We start from the raw sequence: 27,810 nt of genomic DNA, 5'->3' as shown, positions 1-27,810 counted from the left end.
TTAGGATTTTAAAGACCACTTTTCAAGATGATTTGTAGATCTTACACTAAGATCAATTTTAGAAACTAAAGTGCAGAATTGTGCTTTGAAATCACATTGGGCCAGGTGTATTGGCCAAAACCTGATACACTTATAAATTCCATTTAAAAGCCCCAATCACCATTCGTCTATCTTACTTTCTTTATTTACCCTCAATCTCTGAATCACTGCCCCTACTGCCTCGCTCAAATCTTTCCCCACTAGCCCTTTCTGTTTGTTGCTACATCGATCTTCCCATTGCTGTCTTTCCTGCTGTCGCTTGCTTTTTCTATTTACTCTCCTTTCTTTATCTTCTTCTTCTCTCCTTTTCTAGAACGTCTCCTTTCTGTCTTCTCTTCTATCTTCTTTGTACTTCTCAAATTTTTTTATTCGCTGGCCCTCTTCTCCATAGATTATGTTGGCAACTGAGATTTTCTCTTGGCTGTGCATGGCTATTAACAGCACCTGTCATCTTACTTTGACCACTGGCTTTTTGCTGTTCCCCAGTCCCAGAAGCATATCATGTGGGCCTCCTGGAACTTGTGAAGTCCACTACAATCATAGAAGAGAATGCAATGTGGCCATCATATCCCCACAGCTTGTTGTCTATTCTTGTTGGACAGGATAGCAGGCTGCATGCATTTGATATTTTTTTAACTGCTCTATGGCAGACGACCTGTTGACCCCACCACACTACTTTCACAGTGTGGTGGACTTCAAAGGGTCATCCACAGCACATGAAAAGAAAATGTTTCTGGAAAAAACACCAGAAACTTTTCTTTTTACAAAATCAAAGTCAGTAAGTAAGGGAAATGCTACCCATGAGTCTCAAGTCTGATTTTTGTTTTACACAGAATGCACAGTACGCTGCACACACTGTTGTTACCCAGCAAAATGAAAGTGAATACAGATCACAATAATGAAATCTGTGGGGATCCACAAGTGTCTAACCACCCAGTTTTCCTCCATTACAGTAGTACCGATCAACCGTTGACACTTACTGTAATTATCTGTCTTCAAAGCAATGCTATATACGACAGAAAACATTTACAAGCATGACTGAGCTATCATCCGTGAAATGAAAGGCTCCTTAATGGGCCATAAGACACAAGGAAAGATCAACATTTTGCCTTGCAAATTGACCAATTTGGGTTATGTGGGTCGCTGTGGTATTTAGGAAAGGACTAGGTCGGGACCCAAAAAAACCTTCCAAGCCCAAACATTTTTTTAAACAAGGTACTTAGGAAAGTCTGGGGTGCTGTCGTTTGTTTGAATACTGATACTTTTTTTTACCCACAATGGCCTTCAGATTCCAAACTTTGGCTAAATCAAAGATTTCGCTATTATTTCTGTGAAGGAAAATTCCGTAATCTGTGAGGATTCATGAAATTGCTAACACCCAGTGTTCCCACACTTCTCCCAATTAAAACACTACCCCAAATGTGTATCTAATATTTGGCATTTAGTACATTAATTACATTGGACATAACAGCAATGTATCTGCTCTGACCATAAATTAGTTAAGATAAAGCAGAATTTCATAGGAGTCAATAAAGTTCAAAAAGCAGATTCATACTACACAGATCATAAATTACATTATACAAAAATTAAAAAACTAAAATGCATTCCTTTTTGGACTGGTGCACACATGTGATCAGGCAAAATGTTGTCACCCTCACTACAAGGGAGTATGTTGATGAAATGGGCTGACCCATTGACTCATCATGTATCCTATAGTAGCTGGAACAAAATATGAATGACCGATGAACATACCAATGAATGAAGACTGCCTACCTAAACCATCTGTTTGCATTAATGTATGTATTTTGTCTGTGACTTTGTTTTTTCTATTACATGAGACCACCAGACAGCTAGAGCAGTTCCTAGACTAGATCTAAAAAAATGGGAGGATGAACATTCCACTCTAAGGTTAAAGCACAGATATAACATAGCTAATTTTGATATTTTTAATCCAAAAAGTACGGTTATGCAGATCCATATTGCATAAATATTAAACCCCAAATTCAGAAATATCTGAAGGTTTTCTGTTGTATATAGCATTGCTTTGAAGACAGATAATTACAGTGTCAAAGGTTGATAGGTACGTCAGAAGAAATGATATGTGTAACAGACCAAATAATGCCACTTCTGGCCAGAGGTCTGTCTTTTGTGTTTACTTTTTCTATGATGCAAAGAATATGGCAAACTCTCTCACTTGTGGGACTGAGGGGAGCCAATAAAAAAATCACAATATTACATTCACGTTTGTGATAGATGTTACGCCATTAAAATTTACAATGAAAAAGTTGGCCCAAAATCATGTAACTGGTGTCAGTCAGCAGCAAATTCAAAAGTTAAAACTGATAAAGTATTGTATTAAACTGAGGTACATGGATATTATGGTAATTGTCTAGTTGAGCATAAAGCATATTTTTTATAACAGTAAAAAAGCACAATGAAAAGGAAAAAACACATTAACCTACTGTCAGTATGTCATCAATGTCCTGGTCTTTGGCATCCACCTTATATATAGAATTGAGCATCAGATAATTCTCATCAATGGATATAATCTCTGAAAAGAAAAGTAGTGGTACATTATTTGAGCTCAAACTGAGATGTTAGTGGTATAGAATCACATTTGTTCATCCATTTTCACTTGAATTTTATACCATCAACATAATAAAATCCCAGTGTATACATTTATCTTCATATTTTGTGAGTACTATTAAAGTAGTGCTTTCATTTTGCTGTTTTTCAAACTGAAGTTTTTTCTTGGCTTCATGGATGTGTCTAAAACTTAGAGGTTCAATGTCTCTCGCAAAGATATCTTGAGATAACATTAATCAGTGCACTACACTTTGTTTTCATGGTGGCACATGAAATGGAACATATTCAATTATTTAAAGCAATAGAATTGGATCCTTAGTGATGTGTAGGTGTAGTGAGTGGCTGCTCTGCGTAACAGCATCCACATCTGATGAGAGGGCTACCATATATCCTGTTGAAGTTGCTGGGCATGTTAACTTGACACTAAAAACAGGTTTATATATGTTAATGAAAGAATAACATTTCTTGTCAGTGATACATGTACTGTCGGTATTCTTCCATCCTCCAGCGGGAAAGTATATACCCTTCAATCTTGCTACAACCTGAAGATCAAGGCAATTCAGTGAGCATAACATAGTACCTGGTTTCTGTATTTCCAGGGGCCTTACTTTGTACAATGATTGCCTAACTGCCTTTGGGTCACACAATACCCTGAGAAGCATCCTGACTTCGTACAAGGCTGAGGGCCCTGGATCCTATATTTCAGAAAGCACTCTATAAGAGGAATACGATCAAGTAATTTTTATTAAGTGCTTAGTAGAATCAGCGCTCTAGTGAAGCTAGGATGTTGTCTATCCAAAAAGGTTATTTATTTATTTTTATTTTTATTTTATTTTATTTTGGATGCCTTCTATAGCGCTGGCCAGACCCGAGGGTATTGGAGCACTTTACAACATGATGAGGAAGAGACAAAAATACAGGGTAAGGGCAAGGAAGGAGGGATACAGAAAAAGTTCAAATGGAAGCATTACAGAGTTCAACTGAGGGTCAGGGGTAGGCCGATTGAGGGAGAAAATGTTCAAAAGGAGTCCTTACAGTTATCTTGGGTCTTCGCGGTGAGCTGATTGAGGTAGATGGGTCGAGGGAGCCTCAAGCGAGGCATAGAGGAGGAGGGGTCAGGAGGTAGTATCAAAGTCCTATGAAGGGACGACTGGTGGTGGAGAAGTTCATTTCGTGGTGTCATCCGGGGAGCTGAAATATGGAAGAAGTAGGAAGTGGCTGTGCGATGACTGGTGGCAACCCGATGGGGGAGCGCTGACGGAAGGCAGCTAGGACGAGCCAAGGGCATCACGTAATTTCATTTGGGAAGTTGCGGTTGAGGTAGAGATTTTTAAGGAGGTTTTTGAATTTTGGAAAGGAGGGGGTGGTTCTGATGTTGATTGGGATGGCGTTCCAGATTTTTGGGGCGTTTCCTGCAAAAGAGCGGGCACCAGTCTTTTGTTTATGCGTTTTTAAGGGAATGAGGAGGAGAGAGTTGGAAATCCTGAGGTTTCTTGCTTGACCGGATTTCTTGAGTGTGGAGGCTAAGTATTACGGTGACCATTCTGGCTGCAGCATTGAGGGTAGTTTTGAGCGGGGCTAGGTTTGAACGAGTCCCGGAAAAAACTGCGTTCCCATAGTCCAGTCTGGACAACACCAGGGCTTGGGTTGCTTGCTTGAGGTCGGAGGAGGGGATGTGGGGTTTGATTTTGTTAAGGTGCTTCAGATTGAGGAAGGTGCTCTTGGCGGAGTTCTTGATGTGATTGGACATGGAGAGTTTGTGGTCAAGGGTGATTCCCAGTGATTTGACCGAGGGAGCCAGGGTGAGATTTCCGTTGAGGGCATCAATAGCCTTTAACTATTCAACGATTTTCGGGTTTTCTTCCTTGTTAGAGATGAGGAAGATCTCGGTTTTGCCCTGATTGAGTTTGAGGTGGTTCTTTGCTAGCCATTCTTGGACTTCATTGAGGGTATTGTTGAGTCTTTGAATGTCGTTGAGGCAGGAGGTTTCCAAGTAGATCTGTGTATCATCTGCATAGAGATGAAAGGGGATATTCGCTTTTTTCAGAATGGAGGTGAGAGGTTCCATATATATGTTGAACAGTTGAGGGGAGAGAATGGAGCCTTGAGGAACTCCTCTGTTGATGGGAACGAGTTTGGGGCAAAGGATTTGATTTTTACTCTTTGTGAGCAGTTTTGGAGAAGGAGGAGAACCACTGAAGGACCACTTTATCTGCGCCAGCCCGTTCATTGAGAGCTTTGATGCGTAGACTGTGGTCTACAGTGTCAAATGCAGCAGACAAGTCTAGGAGGATGAGGAGACAGCAGTGGTCAGCGTCGAGGGAGCTGAAGATGTCGTCCATGATGTGGAGGATTGCAGTTTCGGTGCTGTTTCGTTTTCTGAAACCAGATTGGTGTTGGTCGAGCAGGTTTATGTTGTCAATGTGTTTGTTCAGAAGACGAAGGACACATTGTTTGAGGACTTTGCCAAGGAAAGGGAGATTGGAGATGGGACGGAAATTGTTCAGGTCGGTTGCGTCTAGGCCTGGTTTTTTCAGAAGAGGAGTTACTTGGCCGACTTTAAGGCAGTCTGGAATGGAACCAGTTTTTGGAGAACTGTTTATGATTTCGCACCAAAGTGGAGCTAGGGAGAGTTTCTGCTCTTTGACCATTTGAGCGGGAATGGGATCGAAGTTGTGAGAGGATGGTTTGGAGGAGGAGATAAGATTGAGGACCTCCGATTCTGAGACGGGGTCAAAGGAGGACCAGGTTGCTGCTAGATTTTTTTTTTAGGAGATTCCGTTTGTTGGAGAGCAGTTTTTTCTGGGGAAAGAAGGTTAAGGTCCAGAGAGAGTTCGATCGAGTTGATTTTCTCATTGAAGATGTTGGCGAAGTTGGCGCATAGGGTTTTTGAGGGCTGGACAAGGCTATTCATTGGCTTAGACATTAGTTTTTTGATGATGTCAAAGAGTTCTCTTGGTCTGATTTTGGCTTGATCCAGCGCGGCGGGGAAAAAGTTGGATTTTTCATTGTTGATGTGGAGTTTGTACTTTCTTCTTGCTGCTCTGAGTTCCTCGTAATGGTTGGAGGAGGGGGTCTTTTCTCCAGAGGCGTTCAGAGGCTCTGAGTGGCCTTCTTTCCTCGATAATGTCCTTGTTAAACCAGGATCTGGAGGGAATGTTCCTGGATTTTTTCAGTTTCAAGGGGGTATGTTCGTCAGGATGGAGGACATGGTAACATTGTAGTGGGCTGCGAATTCTTCTGTGGAGAGGCCTACCGGGGGGATGGGTAGGCTGGAGGATATTTTCTCTTCTAACTCATCTGTGTTGATCTGCGATACGTTTCTCGACCATGAGGGGGGGGTTAGAGATGGCAGAGGCATGGTCTGAAGAGGGAGGTGGAATCGGATAAGGTGATGGTCTGACCAGTCGACGGGCAGGATGTGGTCTATGGAGATTGTGTCATGATTGGCGATGATGGCATCCAGGATTGCTCCTTTGTTGTGGGTTTCTTGAAAACAGTGCTGGGTGAGGTTGTTGGAGAGGAGAAGGTCATTTAAGCTTTGTACAGAAGCACTGTTCCTATCATTCCAGTGATGGTTCAGGTCGCCTAGAATGATATTGTTGGAATCTTGGAGCGAGCAGTGGGTGATTAGGTCAGATAGGTGTTCTGTGAAAGCGACGGAGTTGCCTGGGGGGTGGTATAGGAGGTGGAAGTGCACTGGGTTATTGTTGGTGGTTTTGATGATGGCGGTAAGACATTCAAAAGAGTTATATATGAAGTTCTCGGTTTCGGACACCAATAGGTTATTGTTGTGGATGATGGCCACGCCTCCGCCTTTTTGGTCAATTCTATCTTTCTTGATGATAGAAAAACCCAGGGGGACGAGCATATCTAGGATCGGGGGGAGGATTCATTGAGCCAGGTCTCGGTGATGAAGGCAATGTCACTGTCATGGGTGGGAATGGCTTCGGCTAGTTCTGTTGCATGTTTCAAGACAGACCTGCAGTTTATGAGCATGCAGTTATTGCGGTGGGACCCATTCATTTGTTCCAAGGGGATGATGATGAGAGAGGAGGGAGGTCTGGGGGGTTTCTGGACAGAAGATTCGATTCTGGTCCTGATGATTATATGGATTGTGGAGTATAGGACGGGGGAAGGAGGGGAGAAGTAGGAGGAGGGCAGCTCGATCGCTTCCTCCGGGGACATGGGTTCTTCAGTCCTCCTTGGTCTCGGAGCCTGGGGGAGCGAGGGTGAGCTGACTGCTTGGGGGCGGGGAGTTCGGAGGCCATGGGTCTGTGAGGGAATGGGGGCAGGGGGAGGAGTTGAGGGGGATGACGGGAGGTTGGACAGGATGAGACTTGTGCCCTGAAGTAGGAGGAGAGCAGGCATTCAATGTTGGCGAGGCGGCAATCAGTCTCTTCTTGACGAGGGGTGGGGAGCCATTTGGGGGGAGCTCTTCGGTGCGGGGGAGCGCTGGGGGAATTAGGATGACTTCTGTGGTTAGTGGAAGGAATGGGTTGGGGTATGGGGAGTGATAGGGGATTGGGGAGAGATGGCCTGTTGTTCTTGTTAGTGGGAGGGAGACAGGGGGTCGAGGCTTGAGGAGTGGGTTGTGGGGACCCAGCGAGGGATGTTGTGGGTTCCAAGCCGGAGGTAGATCAGGGGGGAGAGGTAAAGCGGGGGCGCATCAGTGGAGAGAGGGGGATTTCGCGGGTGATCAGCATGCGATGTGGAGGAGTGGGGGAGCTGATGTAACATAGCGAGGGAAAGAGGAGGTCAAAAGCTTCCAGGTTTGCAATGTTGGCTTGGATCAGGACTGTGCTGTTAGAGTAGATGAAAGGGTGAAGATGCCTTCAAGGGAATTTATTTTATACATATTTGATAGCTTGAAACAACTTGTAAAGGATGAATTAATAATCCTTATTGGAAATCAATCAAAAACTAAAATGTTCTAATTCAATATAGAGAATTTGTTTCAACAAAACACAACATATAAACAACAACACAAGGTGTATTGGAAAAATATAGTCTTTTATCAAAAGAAAACACGAAAGATGGACTTCACCGTATTGAGGGTGACTTTTTTGAAATATAATCCCAATGATTCCCAATAGGGATTATTAATTCATCCTTTACAAGTTGTTTCAAGCTATCAAATACGTATAAAATAAATTCCCTTGAAGGCATCTTCACCCTTTCATTTTCATTACCCAAGCCCTCAAGGGTATTCTTGGGTTGCTCACCCTTTGTAAACTGTTAGAGTAGATGGTCACCGATGTGAGCCCACAGAGAGGTAGGGGGCATAAAAGGATAGTTTGCAGCTATGGGTCGTGTTATTCGTTTTGGTGATTTGGCATCTGACTCGCAGGACTGATATCCAGTAGGAGGGTCTGGAAGTGTGGAATATGAGGTCCATTTTTAATTGACCTAGGGTGGAGGAGTGGTAAAGGTCGGCATAGAGGGATTCCGGTAATTGTCTGAGTAGTTTGTGTTTAAGGGTTTTTTGGGATTTCAGAGAGAGGAAGGGTGGGAGGGAGTGGTTATGGCTAACATCACTCATACATGTACAACAGCTCTAGTCTAGAATATAGCTGTTGGTATACAAAGCTTTATTCGGTTTTCACTGATCATAATTTTGATATCTCTGATCACGAAATTGTATTTCATAACAAAATATAATTATCAATGGAGATGCTTTCTTTTGTTACCCATTCCCCCAAATAATTGAGAATGGCGCAGACATTCTTTCTGGAAATGTATTGCCAGAGCTCCAGTTGGCATTCAACTCATGGCAGTTTACTAACATGTCCCTGCCACCCACTGCCTCCATACCATATTATGGAAAGCGGCATAGTGTATTTTCAGATATTTTTTTTGGACAGAGCTACAGCGCACATGCACTGTCTGCAAGAGCTGCTGTCATCAATAATTCGACTCCCCACTGCAACTTACAATTGGTTCCCTCCGCAGTCCTCTTCTTTGCTGACTCCTGACTCATTGGCTTTGCTGATATGTCACTTCCCTTCAAGGATGAGGTGCACTGGTAAAGTACAATTTCCTTATGCTTTGGTCCTTCAGCTGTTGTGTGGGACAACTCCTTTTTTTAATTTTTACTTTCCTCCACAACCACTAATCAGTGCTTGTACCTTTTTAATTTTTCAGTTATCTTTGTGTGTTTCACTTTGCATTTAAAATTAGATCAAATGACAGACTGATTTTTATGAATCAATTATTTCGGTCCATCTCCTTCCCCGAGATATTGACATTTGCAAACACTGCTGAGTTAGAATAGTTGTATAGAAATTGTGTACATGCACGCCACACTGTGTGACACTGCAGGGCTTATTGCAGATTTAATGAAATGTTAGAAATCATTTCATTTACCAGTTACTGAAGCAAAGTGTGATGCTAATTAAAAAAACTGTGTATGTGATTACTTTATGCTACAGTTTCCATGTGTCACAATTGCGGTCTGTTGAATGTAAGGTCTCTAACATTGAGTCACCGAATTGCAGGATTAGTGACGATGATGGATTCAACCCAAATCTGTGACTCGGGGTGAGTGTCTTAAAAGTTTCAGCACTCCGTCCATCATCTCATTGTCTTTGCTTAGCACAAGTGACATCAACAACCTGTTGACTCCTGGTGACATCACAAGTCTGACCCAATGTCCCACACCTAGCCCATCAGTAAGCCCATTTTGATGTTGATGAGTGGAAACTACAAAAAGTAAGAAGACCTCTTTGGTCATTGATCAGTTTCTGTTCCTGCTGCTGCCTTTGTGATCCCTGAGACTAGCGGTAGCAATAGCATTTCCATGGATACTAGAAGGCAAGCAAGGGGATCAGCTGTTGTGCCTTTCTGAGGTCCTTGGCTTTGATAACCAGTGTCCGGACACCACTGGTAAATTAGGCTATGCACTTATGTAACCTCACTTCTGAGTGGCTGTGTGAGTGTGTATCTGTCTGCATGTGCATGTGCTTGTTCACCAGTGCATGAGTGTTCATGCATGTGCCCATTAATTCTTGCATGCCACCTGGCATTTTTATGAGAACGTGTCTGTGAGTGCAAATGTACCTGTGTGTGTCGGTCTTGGTGCCTGCACACGATATATCAGACATATTGGTTTGGCCAATGTTTTGCTTACATTTTCATTGATTGATTTTTATTTAAATGTAATTTCATTTTTGTACAATGGATTACTTTGTGTTCTTATTACACACTTTTATCGTTTCCTGCATCCTGCAACTATACCTGTCTTGTATTATCCAATATCTTTTGATTCTAGATAATACATTTACTTATAGGAGCTTTCTGCTGGAAAGCTTCATTTGATTAGTCTGTTGTTGTGTCATTTACATTTTTCACCACTTTAGTTAACAGAATGGATGGGGCAATTGTCCGTTCACTTTAGCCATTGGCTTACTTTAGTGTGAATTACAGCATTTTGCTCCTGCATAAGGCGCACATCTGTGCAAAAACTTCAGTGCCAGGAACTACTGTTCCATTTTTTCTCATTTTCAAAAATTACATTTAGTCAATGCTTGTTTTATTTGGGATCGGCAAAGGCTCAGCAGCTCCTCTAACCCTGCTACTGCTAGACTGTTTGTTTTTTGTCATTTAGACATCGTGGACATAATTATAAAAAATTAAAAAAACAAAAAAGGGCCATGTGTGCATTCGTCTGCATTCATGGTTGCCCATCTGTTCATGTTTATTTTCATAAAATTTTCTAAGGTGGCTGCTTACTTTTTAATGTGTGGGAGTTAAGTGGTCATTTGTCAATGTTTTTCATTTAAATAAAAACTACTCTGCAATAGCTGCCTATGTCTTCGCATGCGTACAAATACTCACTCTAGCTTTTAATGGTTTCACAAAAATAAACAAGCACTTGCAAGGCAATAGATCACGCATTTGCGAGAATTTGAGGTATTGGCATTTTTTAAGTGTTTTGAAAACCTGCAAGCAGTGAATAAACATGCACTTTGTATTTTTCAAAACAAATAAATAAAAGGTATTATTTACAATGCCAATAGCTTAAAGTTTTGCAAACGCGAGACCTACTGGATTTTAAATGCTTGTTACTTATTGGAATTATATAGAATATATTGATACCTAATTACCTTTCTATGAGAAGAATCCTTAATTTATTTAATTTTATCAGCCATGTTGTTTGTCCCATTCTCGAGCCAATTTATCTGCCAGTATAATGCATCATGCTGCAACAACAATTCACTTAGTTTTACACATCGATTGAATATTTCAATCCATACAGGTTATATGATTTAAATTCCTTCTAAATCTTCCATAATCACTATCACCTTCCAGAAGTAACATCCCATTGTAATAGCGTTTTCTCTACTACTTCTCTATTACTATTTTAATCTACTTACTCCATTCTCTATCAAGATTCATATTCATATGTTGGCTTGTATTCTTTACAGACGCCTGTCTTTCTCCATGTAACAAAGTTTGTCCTGAAAACGTAGTGAATCTGTAATGTGTATATTTTATCTTTTCCTAACACAAGTTTTAGCTTCTTTATTAAGATAGTGGACTATGAAACACCCTTCCAATAGCTTGTTCCATCACTATATCATTCTAAAATAGACTGGATTTACACTCGCATTCCAGAAAATATGGACTGTTAATTAGGAACACTTCGGAGCCATTTATTTTCCCTGAATCAATCATGAGTTACTTAGTTTTCAACAAATTTGCTCTATATTTCACAAATATACCCTTTAAAAAATGGATACAGGTCTGCATAGCCTGGCCTGGAAGACAGGGCGTTCCTCAAACAGCAGCAAGTGAAGTGGATCACCGTTTAAAACTGGGATATATGATCCCACACTTTGCGTGAACATATTTCGATAATTTCTACAGCTTAAACAGTATGGGATGAGCAAACATTTCTGCGTCACCCCAAGTCAATAGGTAAACAATCTGTCAACTATCCTGCTTTGCCCTTTAAAACTCTTGCTATTTTTGATGCATAATAATCCTTGATAACCTGTAGGAAAGAGTTCGCTATCAGCATACCACACATTTACTTTCACAAAAGGCCCATTGATAAACCCGAATGTTGGGGCATATTACCAAGGGCCTTTTCGCCACTTTAGCGGGACTTTTTCCCGCTAAAGCAGCGAAAATTTTATCGTCGAATTACCAAGCTGTCGCTAACACCAGTTAGCAACAGCTTGTAGGCGATAGCGAGCATTTTGGGGCCCGCTTTGCATGTCAGCGATAATTATCGCTAATGACATGCAAAGTGGGCGTGCCAAAATGTTAGCGACTGAAAACAGTCGCTAACATCGCTATCGCCTATTACCTACAAAGGCGTAGCGATGGAAATATTCGCGCTAAGCGCGAATATCTCCAAAAGCTAACGCCTGCTAATACCAGTTCTTAGCCATGTTATCCAATGGGAGGTGGATAACATGGCTAAGAGCTGTTTCATGCGTGAATATCGCCGCTGTATTGTCAGCGATATTCACGCATTTCGCCTGATTTTTATCGCTTTTGAGATAAACCTTGCTAATAGCAAGTTCTCTCAGCGATAAACATCGGTGAAGCGCGGCGATAATAATTTTGCCGCTAACCCTACTTAGCAATAAATATTGCTGTTTGTAGGAAATATGCCCCGTTGTTTGAAGATTTACAACGAAAACAGCTTCTCACTGTATACAGTGCATCTGTCAATTATTAGGAGAAGTTTACACACTTTCGCTAAGCTACTCTTAAGCCTTCATGTACTCATGCCACCCAGACCCTATCTCCTTCCCTCTCCTGAGCAAGGGGCTCTTCCTTGTTAGAATTCGAGTGCTCATTGTTGTGTTGCTTACTTATTGCACTGTTCCTTTAATCATACACATTCTAGTTATGTCATTACTGAATGTGGAATGTTATACATGTCATGTTGATGTGCATCCTTTGTAAGAGTCAGTTACTCCTTGATGCTGATCTTACTGGATTACTTGCACTGTGCTCTTCGATTGAATAAAGGATCTACTTTAATTCCTTTGAATCATCTTCATCTCACTGGCGACGGGATTCGAAGAGCAGAACCTACGTGGGATATTTTTAACCTGATTTTGATAATTATTTTTTTTTGTGGTTCTATATCAATTAAACTGGAAAGGACATGGACTTCTATTCTCAAACAGACTGGAAAGGACATTGGCTGTTTTGGTAAATATACCAATTACTTATTGGCGATTCTTTTGAATTAACTTTTGGGTGCTTGAGCCTTTTTTTTTAATTGAACTCCTTCGTAGCGCTGTACTTTAAGAAATTGCTACGTTTTAAATATTACTAGCGTTTTAATTATCGAATTTATTGCTTTAAAAAAAAGGAGGACTTCACAGTAACTTGGTTTTTAATACGAGTGGAATTGAGGAATTTGCGTGACTATTGATGTTGAGGAAACGAAGCGTTTTACCGTTTTGCCGTTTTGCCATTAACACGTCACAGCTCGCATGCACCTCTGCTCGCTCAACAGCTCGCACCATTTTTTTCAAAAGTAATCACCTTGTTTATTGATTCTTCGTGACTGCCGTCAGCTTCTCCCTTCTGGTTCCATCTTCGATGCACAGAATTCGACGCTCTGATGACCGACGTTCCGCTTGGAATTATGGGCATTTGCGTGTGACGTAACACGTTTTGGCGGCCATCTTAGGTAAACCTGAAGTCGAAAGAAGTTACGAAGTTCTTCGTGAGAGACTTGAAGGGAAAGTTAAACGATCGGGAGGACATTTGCACAATTCCTTCACCAGCGCATTACCATCAGCGGTGATTCGCACACCTCCCACACTCTCATCAGCGTGTTACCATCGACGGTGATTCGCACACCTTTCTCCATTTTTCTTATTTTTTTAATTATTTTATTCAGTACAGTGATGATGATTTAAATTAGCGTTTTACACTATTGAACCACTATAAGTATATTATATGTTGATTATTGTATGTGCACTAGTTTTTTTGCTATTAATACTTAAAGTACTTAATCCAGCATTACTCAACATTTTTATTTTAAATTGTTATTGTTTTAGGTTTCATATTTTACAATGACTCAACCTAATTATAACATTAGTCCTCCTCAAGCATTTTGGGTATCTGGCAATGAACCACCACTTAAATGGTTGGAATGGAAGCCTTATTTCTGTAACTATATAGATGCCTTAGATGAGGATGGAAAAATGTCTCATGCTCAAAAAAAGAGACTTATTCTTCATTCTTTAGGTCCTGTTGGACTAAAAGTATATGAAACCATGACTAAACCCTCTTTTCCTGGTGATTTGAATGTTTATCCACCCTGAAGGTTATATGGGAGAACCTATTTCTATCCTGGGTTTTCGTTGGTTTGTTTTCAGATTCAAAGATAGAGAATGTAGGGGAAAACTTTACATTTCTAAGAGAGGACCTCCTGTTTAAGGGTGGTTTGACCGAAAACAACTTCACATTATTCTAGATCCAAACAGTAAAGAACAAGTTTTAGTAGTAGATGATAGTTCCGTTGTTACTGATGGTATTTTACAAAAATTTCTGAAAGTTTTTAGTAAAACTTTGGGAAATTTAATTGGTTTTGAGCATAAGATTATATTGAAGGATGATGCTTGTCCAAAAGTACACAAATGTAGAAATGTGCCTATTTTAGTGAGAGATGAAGTCAGCAAAGAGATGGATAAACTTGTTTCTACTGACATTATTGAGCCAATTGAAGCGAGTGAATGGGTTTCGCCAATTGTCGTCGCAAGACGTAGCAATGGTAAAATCAGATTGTGTGTGGATTTGAGATATTTAAACAACAATATTGTGGTTGACAAGTTCCCACTTCCTAAAATCAATGAGATGGTTTCTAGTCTTGGTAATGCACAATGGTTTTCTACTATAGACCTCTCGTCTGCATACCACCAGATCTCTCTGTGCCCTGAATCTATGAAATTTACATCCTTTGTGACACCTTTTGGTTGCTTCCGTTATAAACGCATGCCGTTCGGCTTAGCTTCGGCGGCTGCAGTTTTCCAACGACTAATGTATCAATTATTTAAGGGAGAAAATGGTGTCAGATTTTTTCAAGATGACATTCTTTTTTTTGGGGATGATGAAAATGAACATTTGTCAAGATTACATAAAGTATTGTATATTCTTGAAAGCAAGGGCCTTACCGTTGAACATTCTAAATGTAAATTTGCTCAGAAGAGTGTAACTTATCTAGGCCATGTCATTGATGCTGAAGGTGTTAAACCTAAACCTTCCTTGGTTTCAGCTATCTCTGAGGCTCCTGTTCCTACAAGTAAAGATGACATTAAGTCATTCTTAGGAATGGCTGAGTTTTGCTCTAAGTATGTTCCTAATTTTGCGAGTGTTACTTACAATATTCAACAACTTTTAAAGAAGGGGGTGAAGTTTGAATGGTCTAAATCTTGTAGATTTAAAGATTTCAAGAATATTAGGAACACTATTGCTCAGGCCACTGCTCTACACAGTTTCGATCCATCCTTGGAGAATGTAATTACTACTGATGCTAGTAACAAGGGTCTTGGAGCTGTGTTGGTGCAAATAGATGAGAAAGGGAAGGAAAATGTAATAGCCTATGCTTCAAGATCTCTTTCTCCTTGTGAAGAAAAGTACCCTATAATAGAAAGGGAGGCTTTAGCTTGTGCTTGGGCGTTAGATCATTTCAAGTCTTTCGTTTGGGGTAAAATGTGTTTATTACGCAGCGACCATAAGCCATTAGTTAAGATTTTAACTACAGAAGGGGTTATCAATGCTTCTGCTCGCCTGGCTAGAATTTCTATGAGATTACAGAATTTAATTTACAAGATTGTTTATGTGCCAGGTAAAAGCAACGTTATTGCTGATTTTTTTGTCAAGGATGCCTGTAATGTTAGAGGAAGTTGACAATAACGATTGGAATGAATTACAAATAGCCTATGTTCATGATGAAGGTCTTTCTGCCTTCAGCAGGGAAGAATGGAGCAGTGAGTACTTGGCTGATGAATGTTTACAGAAAGTAATTTCCTACACAGTTGAGGGTTGGCCAGATAAAAAAGATGTGTTAGATGATGTTTTAAGACCTTTTTGGGAAGTTAGGTCTGAACTCTCAGTTGCTCATGAGACCTTATTAAGGGGTGAGAAGATCGTTCCTCCTAGTGGTTTGCGTGAAGGAATCATTGAACTTTGCCATGAGGGTCACCCTGGGATTGTGAGGTCTAAATCATTGGTAAAGAATTTATTTTGGTGGCCTGGTTGTGATTCTCAGACGGAAAAGATTGTTAGAGATTGTGTTATTTGTGCTTCTGCAGACAAAACTTTGCGTACCTTTCGTCCTCCTATGTTGGAGTGTTCTTCTCCTGAGTTTACTTGGGAATGTGTTGCGGTGGACATTATGGGCCCTATTCAAGAACAGGATAGTTCTCATCGGTATTTGATTGTCCTCATTGATTTGTTTTCTAAATGGCCCGTTGTTAAGGTTGTAGAGAGAGCAGATACTGATACTGTTTTAAGTTTCCTGGATGAGAATTTTGTTACAGAGGGAATCCCTTCTTGCATTCTCACCGATAATGGTGTTCAGTTTTTGTCTGTAAGAACGAAAAGATATTTCAGTAAACTTGGAATTAGGCATAGGACAACTTCTCTTTATAATCCTGGTGGTAACGGTGTTGTAGAACGTTTTAATAGGGTATTGAAGAATACTATTCAGCTTTCTATCAGTAATAATCTGGATTGGCCAACTCAGGTTGGGAAAGTTGTTTGGAATTACCGTATTACTGTTAATGATTCTACTGGTGTCTCCCCTTTTGTTATAATAAAGGGTAGGAACCCACGTTCTAAAACTATCCCTACTTGGTTATTTTCAGGTGAAGTTGAGCCTTATTCTAAGGATTTAGTCAAGGCAAGGTTGGTACAGGTCCATGACAAAAGTAAAAAATATCATGATTTGAAACATGGATCTAAAGAAGTCAAGATAAATATTGGTGATTGGATTAGAATTAAAAAAAACGTTTAAGGTACAGAAAGGCGAGTCTACTTTTTCTGAACCCTTTCAAGTGATGGAAGTTTTAAAGAATTCTGTTAAACTTAGCAATGGGAAAGTTTGGAATTTGAGTAGAATTGCCAGATGTAATCCGAGTTGTTCTTCTAGATCTGATTTTTCTAACACCCTTTGGAAACCAGATGATTTGGATGTTGATTGTTCTAGTGGCAACAATAGTTTGATTAACAATTCTGGAGTGGTTAGTTGTTCTAGTTCGTGTGATATTCCTAATTCTAGTGTAGTTGTTTCTGAAAATGATAACTTAGAGTCTTCTAGCAACATCTCTGAGGATTTGGTTGTCACTCCTATGGAAGATGGTTCTGTTACTTGTGAGGATCCTACTCTCCGCCATTCCTCAAGGAAGAGGGTGGTTCCTCTGTGGATTAAAGATTATATCACTAACAATAGTTAAGGGTTTTATCACAAACAATAGGTAGTAGTTCTTTTTTTATTTGTATATGATTGGAAAAGTTTTGATTCACTTAATGTATGTTTTTCTTGTTCCTTTATTTTTTATTTTATTATTAGAAAGGGGGATGTGTTGTGTTGCTTACTTATTGCACTGTTCCTTTAATCATACACATTCTAGTTATGTCATTACTGAATGTGGAATGTTATACATGTCATGTTGATGTGCATCCTTTGTAAGAGTCAGTTACTCCTTGATGCTGATCTTGCTGGATTACTTGTACTGTGCTCTTCGATTGAATAAAGGATCTACTTTAATTCCTTTGAATCATCTTCATTTCACTCATCTACGTAGCATACTCAAATCAACAAATTTATCAATACAGATGTATTACATAAATGAATGGTTGATGTACACTCTCGAACCCAAGAAGAGACCATTTCAATGGAGAAATACAAGTACCTTCAAGGCATCTCCTCTTGTATATGAGATATATTTATTTATCAATGAAACAGATGTTTACATGAAGGCTTTGTGGTACTGGGACAACACTTTATTGCACAGAACTCTTTTTATCACTCGATTATATACATCTATAGAACTGCTGGGGATGCCAAACTCTTCCAGATCATATAATGCAGAACAAGGCGAAAAGATAGTGATTAGATCTATCTACCCCGACCTCAAAAGCTTAGTCTCTTGTGGTTACTTTGCTGTAATGTTGGGCCTACAGAAGGTGCTAAGCCATGTAAAATAAATTCTGAGAGAAGTCATGGGGTGCAAGATTTTGGTTAATAATCAGTACCTGATCGTTCCATTGCAATTCACCTGTCCCATAACATTTTTACTTTGTTGCAATAGCAGCAACTGGCTGAGTACATAGATCAGGGATCTAATTCCAAATATTTGCCTATTGGCTACGCCATTTTCTCAAGATAGCACTAAAATTATCCCTCATACAAATGAAAAACAAACCTGCCACTTTGAATAAGCCAACGGCGAGCACTGGTCAATAACTTTTAGGCATAGTCATTCAGCGGTGATAATTTATCTATAGCCAAAAGATTTTATAAATCTGTTTCTGTTGAACAAATATCAGTAGTTCATCCACAGTAGGGAGCAACCTTAACTCAGAGACTCATTCAGCTTAAATGCCAATACATCTGATGAAGCAAGGATTCAAGAAAATAAAACTTGCTCAGAAGCAATCTCAACATAATAGTACTAATCAGTAAAATAGTATAGAAAACTAAATTAACATACACACAATATTTATATATGGGGATAAGAGCTTTACGCATGCTTAAATAACAAAGAATAAATTGCAGCGCGACCAAACCCGAAAAATGCTTTACGTAGATAACCACTTGACTAACTCATTTAAGAGGGAAAACTCTCAAGCACGGGAATGTTACTAACATTAGTTCTAGAGGCACCGCATGCCTGGCATATGCTTGCCTGAATTTAAAGAGATCTGTAGCTGCTAATGCTTTTGCTTAAAGAAAGAGGAATTAACATGGGGTAGATTAGAAGTGGGTGGTGAACATTGACAATCACATATTTGAGGAAATAACATCTGTTTATGATTCCTTTATTGATAGTGTATATTTGGGCCTAATGTGGTAGGCAAAGGAAAAAGATGGCAGTGAAGATGGATGTGACCTAAGACATGCGCAGTGTGATAATGATGTGACCAGCTGACCGTGTTGCTGACAAGCTGCCAAGAGCAAAGGATAAGTCACCATGTGAACGCTTTCTCAACAGTGGAACACTATTGAAATATGTTTTATTTTGAAAGATTAAACTCATGTGAAAAGAAATAAGGCAGAATAATAAATAAGCTAAAGGGGAAGGGTTTGGTAGACAAATGGATTCATTAAGAAATCATACATGACAGCATGAGGTGATGACAACTCCCCTGCCCCTGCCCAATCACAGTCCATGATCCACCCATATTTACAACTTTTGAAGGTGGGACATGCAGAAATAAAGAGTATAACTAGAATGACTAATTGAGTTAAGTTAGATCGTCGTTTCCTAAATCGAGGCCTGCGAGAGAGAGAGAGGCGAGAGCTGCTATTGATAAAGAAAAGAGAGAACATACTGGAAAGATTCATACCTGAATGACAACCTGATTTTGAAGATTTCGGAAGAATATCGAGGAGGGAGCGAGTGTAAGAGAGGGATGCGCCCTGATGCGTCGGGTCTGTAGAAAGTCTTAGTAAGTATTGCCCTGTCCTGATCCTTTCCTATAGTCTTTCTCTCTTGACTCTTAATCAGGGGACCTCCATCAGTCCTTTGGGCAGAGGGCTGGTTTTCCCCTTATCGCCCTTGGGTAAATATTAATCTGTCTGAAAATTTGCATATCTTTCGCAAATTAATGATTTATTATATCTTTTGTCTCTTCATCTATCCACTCTTAATGCATTGAATTGTTGAATCATTCTGTGAATTGAATGTATCTCTAAAGGAATTTTGCTCTCCCATGAAAGTTAATGAAGTTTGCACTGTGAATTTGTACTCATTTATAACTAAGATATAGATATAATTTATTGAATCTTACCCAGAGTCTGTGGTTGTTTCACTAAGATCTCTAAGTTAGTTTAATTGTTAATATCAACATCAACTACACAACTAATGGTCCACTAACCAAAGGAAGAGTGTTGATCTGTGAAGATTAGTTAGACGTTTACTAATCCAGATCAAAGTGAACATAAAACTTGACCCCCAGCGAAACAGCCAGGGAATTTGACTGTGTATTTGGGCCCATTAGAAATTATTGTTGACTGTTAAGTGTTTCTCCCTGGCCTTTCGCCGGATCGTATTTTCTGGTAGCAGAGCAATGGTTATTATTGATTAGTTTGGTGATAATTGTTTATTGATTATTAGTTAATAATTATTGATTAATGACTATATTTTTAACACTAAGAGTTAGCGTCACGTTTTATGTTGTCTGGAAGCACAGGTACAGAGATACCTGGGAATCCCGGCAACGGAATTTAGAAGAGTGTGGTAAGGAAATCACACAGCAGAAGGTTACTCGTCTGTTGTCTTACTACCTAAACGCTATGCAGCACTGTAGGTATTATATTAGGGACTATATTGTATAAGAGTAGAGTGTGAGTGACAGCAGAGGGGCCGCCTGTGAAACTCTGACCTTACCTAAAGGAGGCGTATCCCTAGAGGAGTTACAGGTCTTCCCCGAGCTTAAGTGAAGGGTAAACAGGGGTTTTTCTTGTAGTGACAGGAAGTACTTTCTCTTTTGAAGCAAGCGAAGAAACTATCTTTGGTTTAGCGGAGCAGACAAAGTAGTGTTATTTTTATGTTGTTACTAATTGAAATGTTATTAAAAAAAAGTTAGAAAAGATATTTTCGTATTACCATGGGAAGGGAGGGTCAGTAGCAGGAGTCGTACTAACGTCACAGAGAGCCGCGCTGGTATTAGTGGAAACAGGGGGCGGGTGAAAAGAGCAGATTGTAAAGGGGTGATCAGTAGAAGGAGCAATGCTGATGTCACAAAGAGCAGCGCTAGCATTTGTCAGACAAGTGGGTGTGTTGTATGCTCTGATTGGTCAATAGACAATTGGCTGCAGAAAGAGGTACGTAGTAAGCCCTGATTGGACTGTTGGTGTGAGACGCGCTGGTATAGGACGAGAATTAACGAACAGGATACGTGCTTTTGGGTTGTAGCAACTAAATTAGTTTAATTACAAGAGCTGGAAGAATGAAGCTGATGGCTTCAAGGAGGCTGCTAATCCAGGGACTCATCATTTCACGGTTGGATTTCAGTAACACGCTGTTTCTAGGGGCCCCAGAAACAACCCTAAACAAATTGCAGCAAGTACAAAATGCTGCTGCTAGGCTCTTGACGGATCTTCCCAGGCGTCAATCTGCCCGCCCGGCGCTTAAGGCGCTCCACTGGCTTCCTGTCAGAGAGAGGGTGATTTTTAAAGCACTTTGCATGGCCCACAAAATCCTTCAGGGGAAAGGGCCACCTATCCTACGGGAGATGGTTCAACCCTACAAGGCCCCTCGTACCTTGCGCTCGGATCACCAACATTTGCTGCAAGTTGCGAGAGTAAGGAAGGCCAGGACTGGCGGCAGAAGATTTTCCATAAATGTTGCAACTTTGTGGAACTCCCTTCCGTTATTCCTGCGCTCTGAAACCAGTACCTTACGCTTCCGCAAACTTTTAAAGACCCACCTGTTCCCTGCCTAGTGCTTTTGTCTTTTGTTATGGTGCTTCTCCTTGGAAGAGCGCGGGGATGCCCAAGGGTAACCAGGCGCGATATAAAACTCACTAATAATAATAATAATAATTAATAAGATCAGGAATTTCTTTAAAAAGGACAAAAGTGTAGTGACTAGGGAGGGAATTCTTATGCCACCTCCTGATACGCCTGCCTCCTTTATGATGATGGAAAGTGGATATCATACGTGTGAGTGGTTGGAAAATTGGATGGAATACACGAAAGGTGACAGTGTTCTAGCTTTTCCAGAACATGGTACATTTAATATGAGGATTCTTCAGAACTTGAGACATAGGATGAATTTGTTAGAGCCAAAACCTAGACTAACACAGTATGAGGCTTTAGAGGAATGGGAAGTAGAGGCATATGAGCGAGAAAAATACAGAGGAGGAAGAAGAATTAATAGAGGATTTTTACACAGATACCAATTTGATACTCAAGGAGATCAGATGAAAAGATGGAGAAGAGCTGTAGTAACAAAGTGTTTATATCCAGTGGTAATGGCTGAAGATCAGGAAGGGAATAAATGTAAGGGAAAAAACAAAACACATGGTTGTGTCAGGAAGAGGGTGTGATAAATCTGATGATGAATTGTTAGAAGATATTCTAGTTCAATAGGCGTCCGCCTTATCAAGAAAGTGCTAGCGATACAACTCGAAATGCCCCTTTGATGGGAACTCCGTTGGTTCCACAAGTTATATATGATCCTACAGTCATTAGAGCATCACAAGAAAAGGAAAGGGATGCATTGAACAAAACAAAAGTAGAGATAATACAGAAAATAAATCAGTTAGGTTTAAATGCTGAAGCATTGACAATACCATTACCTTTTGCTCCTGTTATTCCATTGTATGGTGACAAACGTAGTACTAACAACAAAAGAACCGGGGGTCTATAACGGAGCTTCAAGTACTCCGAGCTGCTGCAAAACTCCTACATAAGTGAGTTAGGCGCTAATAGAGGTACATAAGTCTCTATATCAAAATGTGTGCCAGGACAAACCTGTCGAAGGACCTACTGAGATTGTTGGTAAGACCCGTACAGAGATGTGTTGGATTCCCATCAAATAGGTATGTAGATCAAGTGTTCTCATTTGGTCATCCAAAAATGGGGTGGTATGTCTCTTGATCAATGAGACCCATCCAACGCCTTTACTCAATTGGGTCGCACCATCAATCGCTAAGGTACCCATGAACAAATGATAACGATGGGATTGAGTGCAGTGCAAAAATCAAAAGATGTGTGAGTTAAAAACAAGGGGTAAAAGGATCAATAGGCGAAGAACTCTAATGTAATTTGTCCTTTCCCTCAAACAAACAAGAACAATGCAGAGGAAGCAGTCTAAACATATAACTGCATTTACAAGGCCAACATGTTTCAGCCGGTAGGGACAAGATCCCATGGCTTTCGTCAGGGCCAGAGTTCTAAGCATTAGCTACTGCATACATAAAGTGAACGTAACGACAATCTGTAAAGGATATACATAAATAGTCCAAAATCGTGTTCCTCTGTACCAAACGGTGTCTCTTACATCTGTTAACAAGAAACAAGAAATAAATTGTAGTAAGTCCTATCAAAACAGGAAAGACCTGGCACTGGCTTCTACTAATTAAGCCAATTTATTTTACTAATGTTACTCACCTGAATAGTACAGGGAGTGTACCTCACCTTTCCTGGAACCCAGCTCAGGAAAAAGGAGGCCCCGCTCTGTGAAGGCAAGGAAGGGGTAATGAACGGAAGGGTGGACAGTACTACTCTATCTCTCCCTCCAATACATAATATATCCCCTATAACAGTCAACCTTCACAGAGCCACAAAAAATCCTAAGGGTGGAAGAAGTCACAGAGCCCATAAAAGTCCCAGGTTCCCAAGATCCATCAGCTAATGTAAAAAGCTTTCCTCTAAATATGAGTGTCCTAAATAGGATGGAGCTAAACTGTAGCAGGTTTAGATCTGGCCTAGCAAAAGTTTGACAGACCAAGCCTGGTCTCATATCCCAGAAACATAGGTGAACCAGTCTATGCCACCCCAAAAGAAAAAAAGGCCAAACATAAATCCTAATGAGCCACTAACTTGTCCGGCGTTGTCTCATCTCAGGACCCGAGCTTTGTGGAAGGCAAAAATGGCTGCCCACAGGAAGCTTATAAAGGAGATAGGGGCGGAGTATCACGTACTCTCGCGGGATTCGATTGAACTGAAGAGTAGTACACCTAAACCGCAAAGTGTGACAGTCTCACAGAATAGGGTTAGAAAGAGATAGTGTTGCTAGAAGATCAAACTAGTGAGAGTGATTCGAATGTCTCATTACTAGATCTCCCAAGTCTTGAGTCTGTGACTGAAACCCCAAAAAGAATTTCACCCATAAATGCAAGGAGGAAAGTACCAACTGTCACTCCAGTGGCAGGAAGTTCTACTGGATTTTTACTGAAAGATCTAAAGGAATGGGCAAAATGATTAGAAAAGCAGAAACCAAAAACTATAGATGTAAGCAAGTTGAGGGTGGTCTTAGAAGAAATGATTATTGGTACGATAAGTCCTGACAGATTAGGTTCATACGGAGATGAAGAGTTGTTGTTTTGTGCAAATGTGTAACCTGGAGGACAAAGAATCTTCATGAGAAGATAGCGGAAGCAGCTTTAGAATTTGGAATAGATATAGGAAATTCAAATATACTACAAAAGCCTTATAGATCAGAATTTACTGAAAAGGATTCAGAAAGTTTAAATGCATCAGGAAAGAGATTGCAAATAAAGGAATTAATGCACCTTTTGAAGAAATGGGGAAATGTAGATCGATGGAGAAGTAGATGGACAAAGAAGAGATATGAAGCAGCTACTAAGAAAGTATCTATATTTCCGTTGAGAGAGGTAGAAAAGGTTGAAAGGATGTGTCCAATGAGAGAAATTCCTACTGGTTGTTATGTTCATGTTCCATGGAGTGGAGAGGATATTTTGTCTGTTACGAAGGACTTCCCTATATTTAGAGAGAAAACAATTTAATGGTTCAAGCAGGTAGAAAGATTTGTTAAAGTTTCAAAGGTTTTGTTGAAAGATTTGGACGCCCTGTTTGACATACTGGTACCCACAGATATGTGACCAGAATGTAACATTATAGTTGATTGGGCAGCTGAGGAGTATTCTAGGGATGCAAAGACAGGTGCGCCTTCAGAGGACATAATGAAGAAATAAAATCAAGTGATTACCTATCTGAAAGGGAAAATCCCCCTAGAGAAACAGATTTGGTTAAAATAGACAGAACAACTCAAGAACCTAAGGTGTCAGTGCATGCATACTATCAAAGGTTGCTACAGGTGTTTAAGCAATATAGTGGATTTGGGAACATTGCTGATAAAGATATGGGGCATTTTGTATATAGGTTTGCGTATGGGTTAAGATCCGAAATTAGTCAGATGATTCAACAGCATATGCTTTGCTGACAAAGCGAGCCATTCGATGAGATTCTAAAGTACACAAAGTACTGTAGTGATGACATTGATGCAAAGCATACAAAGTTGAAAGAGAAAATGATGTGGGCACAAGTGAATTTGGCAGAACACCAAGAGGCAGCTTCTGCTTCTCAAAAGGATAATCAGATGAATGAGCAAAATCAGAATAGTCAAGCATTGAATGGAAATAAGGGAAGAGGACGAATGAGTAGACATGAAGCGAAAAAGAAATATCCTAGTCATGGATGCGGAAAGCTTGGACATTGGAAGAATGAGGTTAGAAATATTCAACAGAATAATGGGGTAAATCCACTTTTATTTATTTATTTTATTTATTTTTGGAGTTTTATATAGCGCTAGCAAGACCTGGGGGTATCAGAGTGCTTTACAGCATACATAAAAGTGAAAACATAAGCAATAAAGTACAGTGAGAATCTTGGGTACCAAGAGTAACAAAGTCATTGTCCGGAAGCATAGAGGTGGCAGTTGAGGAGAAATTCTTTTAGTTGTCTCTTGAAGATCGTGAAAGAGGGATTCGTCCTGATGTGAGTAGGGAGAGAGTTCCAGATTTTTGGGGCATTCCCAGAAAAAGAGCAGGAGAGAACTTTCTGTTTATGTCTTTCAGAGGGGATTAAGAGGAGTGAGTTGGAGCTTCTGAGGTTTCTTGTTTGTCCAGCTTTTGTAGGTTTGGCAGCAAGGTAATCCGGTGTGCCTGTGTGCAAGGCTTTGTGTGAGGCAGGCCATTTTGTAGTTGCAGCGTGCTTCGATGGGTAGCCATTTTGTGAACCAACAACAACAGCAACAGGTAGTTACTCCTCAGTTGCAGGTGCTACAAGCCACTTTGCCAAACAATGTGAACGCTCATGTGCAGAGATGCAGTGTGAACACCGGAATTCGTGGAGAAGGTGGTAAGAATACACAGACTGTTCAACAATATTGGATGCAAAGTAATGCGAGTGATTCGGAGATGTCCCAATGACGGTGCCTGAGGGGGGAGGAAGAGTGCGTGTTTGGCACATCATTGGCAATAGATCAGTCAGGTCCTTTTGTTGATGGAAAGATTGAGGGAAATGACATTACTTTTCTAGTGGATACGGGTGCTACCCGTTCTACTGTGAGAACAACAGAAATTCCCAAATTACGCCTCTCGGGAGAAACTATCCAAATTGTAGGAGTCTCAAATAAGCAAATAAGGACCCCAGTCACTAAACCAATAGAAGTGAATATTGGAGATTTCAGAGATATGCATTGGTTTGTAGTATGTTATTCAAGTCCGGTAAACCTGTTAGGTAGGGACTTATTGTGCAAAATGAACTGCACCATCTCCTGTACGCCTGATGGTGTTGCCTTCCAAACACCTGATGACGATGTCGCTTTCCAGATGATGTTAGCGAAACAGGGAACAGAAGTGGGTGAGATGTTTTCACTTCTGAGAGCAATTTGCCTTATGAATTGAAAACCACAGTAAGGTCAGACGTGTGGGATTTTACAGGAAAGTAAATTGGTCTAATGGAAAAGGTAAACCCATTTAAAATAGTAGAGCGATATATAGGGATGAGCGGAATTTGAGTAGTCAGCTACGCAAAGCTCCGCAAAACGGTAAAAAATCATGCGGTCCCGCCCATTTGCAATGCTTTTTTCCTGTACGCAAACGCTGTTTGCGTGTTCAGGGAGAAATATCTTGCAAACTCGCATTTTGAAAGCGCGAACAAGCAAAAAATTCTGCGAAGCTGCGGATCTCAGAATTTTGGGCAATTCCATGCGGAACGCAAAATTACCTAAATTCTGCAAATTCCACTAGCGGAACAGAATTTTCTGCTCAGGACTAGCAATATATCCAAACACACCACAATACAGAATGAGTCCTGAAGTGAAGGCAGTAGTTGCCCCAGTACTTGATCAAATGATTGAACAAGGTATTTTGAAAGAAATATTGATCAGTCCTTGTAATTCGCCAATCATGGGACTTAAAGAGCCTAGTGGAAAATATAGAATAGTGCAAGATTTGAGGAAAATTAATAAAATAGTTTTACACTGTTGTCCGGTAGTGCCAAACCCCGCAGTGATTCTCTATCAGATACCATCGGATGCACATTGGGTCACTGTAATTGATTTGTGCCAAGCATGGTTTTCGATTCCATTGCACCTGGATAGCCGATATCTTTTTGCTCTCTGGTTCGGAAACTGTGTTTTGGCATGGTGCAGAGTTCCTCAAGGGTACACATAGAGTCCTTCGATTTCCAATCAGATTCTGAAAAAATGTTTGGAGACTGGTTATGCCAGGAAATTATGTCTTGGTTCGGTACATTGATGACCTATTGGTGGCATCAAAGTCACTGACAAAATAGGTTTACTGAACCATTTGGCAGAATGTGGACACAAGGTGTCCCCAGAACAATTACAGTTTTGCAAACAAGAAATTAAATATTAAGGAGACAAGATAGAGGAGTCAGAAAGGTGACACCAGAAAGAATAAAAGTGATTCGACAAATGAGTTTGCCTAAAACAAAGAAAGAAGTGTGAATGTTTTTGGGAGTTCTTGGATACTGTCGCCAATGGATCAGTGGATTTTTACTGCTTGCAAAACCTTAATAAGTTTGACATGAAAGGATGTGATGTATCCGATTGAGTGGGATGATGAAAGTGAAGAAGCATTCATAAAATTGAGAAGTTGCTTGTTTCCAGCACCAGCATTGGGAATGCCAGAATATACGAAAGAGTTTGCTGTGTTCTGTTGTGAAAGAGAAGGTTGTGCACTTTCAGTGTTAACATAGAGTCATGGATTGTCGCAACGTCCAGTACCATACTTTTCTACTACTCTGGATCAGGTGGCTGTAGCATTACCTGGCTGCTTACAAGCAGCAGCTGCTACTTGTCTGAGTGAATCAATTGTTATGGGACATCCTATAAAGGTGTATGTGCCACATTCTGTTGAGATCCTTTTAAAAAGGACTGGTACTCAACATTTGAACCCTAGTCGGCTGACTAAATATGAAAGAGTAATATTGGTCACAGAGAATGTAAGTGTGGCAAGATGCACCATGATGAATCCAGCAACGTT

General features: G+C 40.3%; 1 protein-coding gene across 1 annotated transcript in view; it reads right to left on the bottom strand.

Annotated features, from left to right (window-relative positions):
• Nucleotides 1–27,810, bottom strand: part of LOC147751482 (cadherin-related family member 4-like) — an 866,423-nt gene that overhangs the window by 732,217 nt on the left and 106,396 nt on the right. The window contains exon 4 of the mRNA XM_086938604.1: nt 2,502–2,590. Within this exon, the coding sequence (XP_086794730.1) occupies nt 2,502–2,590 (89 nt within the window). The remainder of the gene's footprint in view (nt 1–2,501; nt 2,591–27,810) is intronic.

This window comes from Lissotriton vulgaris, chromosome 1_1 (genome assembly GCF_964263255.1).
Source record: "Lissotriton vulgaris chromosome 1_1, aLisVul1.2, whole genome shotgun sequence".
NCBI lineage: Eukaryota > Metazoa > Chordata > Amphibia > Caudata > Salamandridae > Lissotriton > Lissotriton vulgaris.
The sequence above is the reverse complement of the archived record's forward strand: the minus strand, read 5'-3'. Positions and strand labels throughout refer to the sequence as shown.